This window comes from Triticum dicoccoides, chromosome 6A (genome assembly GCF_002162155.2).
Source record: "Triticum dicoccoides isolate Atlit2015 ecotype Zavitan chromosome 6A, WEW_v2.0, whole genome shotgun sequence".
NCBI lineage: Eukaryota > Viridiplantae > Streptophyta > Magnoliopsida > Poales > Poaceae > Triticum > Triticum dicoccoides.
The window spans coordinates 381,529,208-381,535,740 of record NC_041390.1 but is presented as its reverse complement, the minus strand read 5'-3'; the positions used below and the strand labels follow the sequence as shown (position 1 = coordinate 381,535,740).

The 6,533-nt window shown below is 48.0% G+C and overlaps 1 protein-coding gene across 1 annotated transcript; it reads right to left on the bottom strand.

Moving 5' to 3' along the window:
* Positions 1 to 4,928: 4,928 nt before the first annotated feature.
* Positions 4,929 to 6,128, bottom strand: LOC119316957 (FCS-Like Zinc finger 3-like). The gene is made up of 2 exons (XM_037591349.1): positions 5,826 to 6,128; positions 4,929 to 5,704 (listed from the first exon to the last, which is right to left on the bottom strand). Exons 1-2 carry the CDS (start codon positions 6,032 to 6,034, stop codon positions 5,545 to 5,547), a joined length of 369 nt encoding a protein of 122 aa, XP_037447246.1. The 5' UTR covers positions 6,035 to 6,128; the 3' UTR covers positions 4,929 to 5,544.
* Between the last annotated feature and the right edge of the window lie 405 nt (positions 6,129 to 6,533).

Sequence of the window (6,533 nt, the reverse complement as noted above, 5' to 3'; positions counted from 1 at the left end):
TGTTGAACTTCCGATGTAAAAAGCTTTGTAAAATATCCAGTAATATGATTCGTCAAATCCTTATCCGTTAACCAGTTTCCAGACTTGTCTAATAGTTTCTTTACATTATTTCTTTTTTCCTGGTTGTGGCAGCATTATGAAAGAATGACGTATTACGATCCCCGTGCATCAACCAATTTGCCCATCCTCTCTGTAACCAAAATATTTCTTCTTTCTCCAAAATATTTTCAATTACCACAATAATATCCTTCGGACAACATCGAGATTCTGTATTCAATGGGCCACGCCTTAGTCTCTCCAACTATTTTTTTAATTTTCTAATTCTCACCTTTGGTCCCTTTAGCGTTTCCTGGTCCCAAGTATGTAGATCAGCGTGCACTGCTCTCGTACGGTTAGCAAGTGAGGGTCCAATACCTGCTAGCTTTGCTTTCTCCCAAGATGCCTTAACGATTTCAGTGACCGTCTCTTCCTTCAACCATCTCGCCTCAAATTGTTTAACACGCCCCTCTGGGCATTTAAAGATTTTTTTCATCCCAGTACTCCATATCCAGTACAATTGGGCGATGGTCAGAATGGACATGTTCTTCATTGATAACTTCCGCTCGTGGAAATTTGTTTGCCCATGCTAAGTTACAGACTGCCCGATCAAGGCGCTCACGTATTTCGCCTCTCCTCCAAGTGAACATGTCCCCCTTATAGCCTAGATCTTCCAGCCCACAATCCATTAGGCATTACCGGAACTCTCTCATCATACCAAGTGGTCTAGCTACACCACCCTCTTTTTCCGAGGGATATAAAATTTCATTAAAATCCCCCCAAAACCACCCAAGGATGGTTGTTCTTACTATGTAAATTGCGAATGTCATCCCAAGATAGATTGTGTTCACTCCATTTCGGATGACCATAGAAGCCCATGAACTGCCACTGAACCACATTCTCATACATAAAAACAATATCAATAAAATGGGGCGAGACATAGTCAACTCAATTTTATTGGACTCATGATAAAACAAAGAGAGGCCACCGGCCTTACCATCACTTTTCACTACAAACATAGAATCAAAACCTAATACGCGACGAAGCTCATCGGCTTTACAATTATTCAAATGGGATTCAGAAAGGAAAATTAAATCTGCCCTTGTATGCTTCTGTAGATCCAGAAGCTCCCGAACTGTCGTGTTGGAGAGCATACCACGGCAGTTCCAGCCTAGGATTTTCATTTGGCCCGGTGGTCCTCCTCCTAAGAGGCCGCCGATGTGCCAATCTCATCTTTGTCTTCGCTTACTGATTCCCCACCTCGCGGCGCGTACTCTTCCTTCTTCTCATCAGTCTCCTTTGCAACATGTGTAACCCCGCCCTCCTCATCCTGGACTGCTACAACTCTACCCGCGCACACCCGTTTGGATGTGGTGTTTACATCACCATATAAGATGCGCTCATAACTATCCATCTCTTTCTCAAAAGAAAACTCTAAGTCATTGCCCGTTGGATGAGCCCCAAAATAATGCCCCCTTTTTTCCCTAGCACTTGCTTGCGCGCATCTTCAGCTCTGTTTGACGCCCCTTTCTTTTTATCTTTCTTTTTGAATTGCCCCGCATAGGATTTTTTGCTGCACTGAATTTAAATGGTAGAGCATTCTTCTCTGTATCACCCCCGGCCATAGCGATTCTTGCTGCAACAGCGCTAGAGAGCGCCTCCAGCATCCCCGGCTGAAAAAGAAGCTCGCCAGCACCATCTCCATGCGGTGGAGTTTTCCTCGGCTTCACCTGTGCATGAGAAATCACAGCCGAGTGACCTGCATGTGTACTTTGGGCATGTACAGCGTCATAACAAAGTTGACTTTGGTCAACCTCTGCATTCTGGCGTGACTCCAGCATGGTCACGCGGCCCTGGACCTCCTGGCCCCGCCTGGCCGAATCAGCTAGCGCGCCCGCCTGGTCCTCTTGACCAAGCAGCGCACCCGCCGGGGTAGGCGCCATGATCCCCTGCGTCCGGCCCTCCTGGCTAGTGTTCATCTTGACGGAAGTAGCGGCCCCCTTATCAGAGACCGTGATCCTGCTCATGGTAGTGGCCACCTTGACGACATCAGTGGCCTTGGCGATGTTCTTGTTGACGATGTCTGTAGTCGAGTTGTTGCCGCCGCGAACGTAGTTCCCGAAGAGGAGACCCCTCCTGCTAGCACCTTGGCTCTTCCGGTAGGACTCAACACTAAGGTTTCTAGGAAAACAAACTACTCTCTCCTCTCTTCGAATTTTACAAAACCTCTCTGATGTATGACCCACTATCCCACAACACTCACAGTACAAAGGTAGTTTCTCATACTTTACATCATATTTAAAGATCTTTCAACTACCTAAAGGGGTAATCTCTACAGAGCATTTCAGAGGCTCATGCAATAATATCTTCACACGCACACGCAGATATTTCTCAACAATTACATGGTTTCAGTGCGAAACCTCCAGCACCTCTCCCAGTTGATCCTCGAGAGACCACCCTACACTCTCCGTCTTAAACTCGAACGGGAGATCGCATACCTGGACCCAAATGATCATGACGCCAAGGTCGACCTCCGCCTGGTCGCCCTTGCTCTCGGACTCAGTGAAAATGAGGCCGTACCGCTTGAAATGCCATGGCTACGCCTTAAGCACAAACCGACAGTCACTCTCAGCGGCAATATTGAGGATGAACCTCCCGTCGTCGCTGGCCACCTCCTGGATGGTGACCACACCCTGGTTCTTCCAAGCCGTGCTCCGGAGGTCATCGACTATGACCCTCGGGTTGACCTGGAAAGGGGATAGAAGGCGCCCTACCACCAGGAGCCCGCTGATAGCCTTGCGGGCAGCCTCCATGTCAATGACAAGAGGTCGGTGAAGAGAGGAGCCAGCTTGGTCGATGGCCGGTGAAGAGCGCATTCCCGTCGCTGCATCCGTTACCCCCCTGGAGCTCACACCACTCACAACTTTCTTCCCCAAAGCACTACTCACAAACCCTCCCTGACCCACCATGGACCACCTCTCTAAGCCGCCGCAAGGGATGGAAGGATCAGAGAAAGGATGAGTGTGCAGTGGTAGGATAGGTGAAGAAGCCCGATCTTTCCCGTGCCCATAGATATAGTAGGCCAAGGTTCCCTTCCAAACGACCTCTCCCATATCAAAAACAGAATCGATGCTAATAACCATGAGTAATAAGCCATAAATGTTCAGTTTCCTAATAACTACAGCAAAAATAGCTTCCTTTCCCTCATACGGATCATAAACGCCAACAGCAAAAAACTACAATCGGTGCATCAATCAGCTCACGCTGATGACTCCTACTGTCATCTGGTAGGATGAAAAAATGTTCATTTCTACAAATACTGCCTTAGAATCATGAATGTATATTACTCTATTCCCCCCTATTATAAGGAAAACACCATCAGATTCCAAAGAAATAATCGAAGGCATGGCTACTCCATGCTGAAATTTCTCGCTGATTCCTACTGCACTTGATTGCCCTTCCAAATTAACAAGCTCAGTATCCAAATCCCCATTACATTCAACACAAATTCCGGAACCAGAGCCAGCCAAATCCGCGGAAACCGGATCAACAAAAGATCCAGAAGATCGCCTCGATCCTCCCCCGAAAGGATTAGAGAGGATCACCTTCCAAATTACCAAACAACTCCGACGCTCTTCTCCTCGAAATCTTCAGGCAGTTTCTTCGATCCGCCGCCCCCGTAGAATCCGCCGCGATCTTGCTCGAATCTCCTCCCAATCACTCGCGCTGAAGAGGCCCCCGATGAGGCCCACTGTAGGAGGATCGGCCCCTCCTCCCGGCTTCGCCGGCGCTGTCGCCGCCATCACACGCGCTCTCTTGCCACCGCCGCCAGATCGCCTTCACGATCGTGGGAGCCCATGGGTTTTTTTGTTGTAAAATGGCTACGGGGCGTTTTGCATTTCGATTATGATATAATTAATCTAAGGTGGTTGCGCCCAATATGCACAAACTCCTTGTCTTGTACTCCACACCGATGATGCGTTCTGGGATAGTCGTGGGCCACCCTGTGGCCTCTCGGCCGAGTCTTCCCTCTGTTGCTATGCCCCGTGGATGTGGCATTGTCATTGGTGGTTGTTTGTTGGATTTTATGGATTTTGCCAAACAAGGTTACTTTTTATCACCCTGACATGTGCTCATCCTTTGAAAGTGGTGTTCTATGCTTGTTCGTTGCCCTTGTATTGGACATATTTGCACAAGAAAGTGGACTGTGACACATTGAAGTGGTTGTCATAGAAGGTCTTAGAGCTGGCTCGTGTGCACTTGGGTGCGGTGCTTGTGATAATGTTGATGGAGCTTGGTTGCTACTTCTATTTTGCTTGTTCCTATTATCTTTCCATACCGCCTGTAATGATGGCAGTGGTAGCGGGGTTTTGTCGCGTAGCAAGTGTTTCGAGTGCGAGCACTTTAGAACGTGTTTCCTGATAGTGTTTCAAACTTGTTGTTTCTCTTTCACATAACCTTTATCTTGTACTTCCTCCGTTCTTAAATATAAGTCTTTTTAGATATTTCAATATGGACTAGATACGAATGTATATGTCCGAGCGCGAGCACTTTAGAACGTATTTCCTGATAGTGTTTCGAACTTGTTGTTTCTCTTTCACATAACATTTATCTTCTACTTTCTTCGTTTCTAAATATAAGTCTTTTTAGATATTTCAATATGGACTAGATACGGATGCATATAGACATAGTTTAAAATGTAGATTCACTCATTTTACTCCGTATGTAGTCCATATTGAAATCTCTAAAAAACTTATATTTAGGAACGAAGGGAGTAATAGACATACTATTTTTGTTGCCCAATAGAAAGAGGGAAGGCTCAATGGAAAACTTTCCAATTAGAAAAGCTTACGGTCCAACAAACTATAGAAAGCATGAAAAAGAGGGAGTTGCCATTATTAACGCAAAATTCTTATCCAAAGCTTCAAACCACATACACCAATTAATGCCGGCTAGCACTGTTACACCCAGAAATAGAATACACCAATTAACGCAAAATTCTTATCCAAGGCATGTCAAACTCTCTATCCCAATCACTCCATCCTTGTACGTATCACACAACCACATCCACAGCCGCCTCAGTCAGCCACCAAGCGGCTGACGTGGTAAGCTACCAACAAAAAGATTGCAAGCTGCCTCAGTCAGCTCATCCTCTCACCATGATTAACAGTAAGTTCTAGTTGATCTTCGCGCAGAAGCTAATCCCCACCGAAGAGAGGAGAGACGTGATATGATAATAAAAGAATAAAAAAAGTGTCGTCAGTTTACTGGATCCTGATCCGCGTCAGGTGGGGCCAGCTGTCCGGCCATCTTATCCGTTAGGTACGGCCATGAGACACGTACGCTCCCCGTCGCCTGTGGGCCCCTGCCGACGAGCTGTCACATAACGGTGGTAGTACTTAACTCCATTCTTTAAACCGCTCTCTTTTCTTTTCTTCTTGCTTTTGCACACGTACGTTACGTGCTAGCACTAAGTGCATCCGGTTGCTTGGTGTTGGAGGCAGCATATCAGAACGCGAAGCTCACGCCGCCGCCGGTGGCACTGGCGCGGCGGCCGGACCGCACGGCGGCGGTGGAGGCGCCCTTGGCGCAGAAGCTGCTGCCGGCGTCCTCGTCCATGAAGATCTGCCTGCACCGGCACTCCACGCTGCAGAACGCCTTGTCACCTCTGCAGTAGTACCATGGATCTACATCAGACATGAACGAACAAACTAGCTAGATCGGTTGTGCATCGATTATATAGGAGGTAGCTTCTTGATGCAGCTGCACGCGCAATCTAGCTAGCTAACCTGTACATGTAGATGTCATTGTTCTCGGCTAGATCCTTGTGGCACAGCAAGCAGCGCTGCAAGAAGGAACCCGTGCTTGCGGTGGGCCTCGCTGCCGGCGACCAAGGGGACGAGGAGATCTTGGGGCTATGGAGAGTGGCCTTGCTGATGATCTTGGCCTTGATGGAGTTGCTCTCGTGGGTCTCTAGGAGAACGCTCAGGCCAGCCATGAAGGGGATGCCTATCTTCTCGCTAGCTAATCAAACTCTCTCCTAGCTCCTCTCTACTTCGAGTGCGAGATCTTTTCTTTCAAGGGAGGGGGTTGGTGCTTATAAAGAGTGAGGAGTGTGTGTGCTGCGGTATTGAACATGTAGAGGAAGCGTTTGATTTTTTGGGAAAATCTATACGGGGACCTTCCCTGACGTGTCTACCCGTGCGATCTTTCAACGGCCTCCCTTCTATAACATGTACCCTCAAAATGTCCGCGAATCGTTCGGACCAACATGTCCGGACGCTGCAAGTCATCCGACAGGATACCACATCGGTCTATGGACGTGTTTGGTTTTTCGAAATTCTGCAAGCAAGACACAAATTAGGCGGAGCTTTGATGGCGTTGGGACCACCGACACGTACACGCCTGACCACCAGGTCCCACCCTAAAACCCTCTCCGCGCGAAGTGATCGTCGTGCATTCATGCCGGTCAGCCTGTTCCAGTGCGAACGTGATTC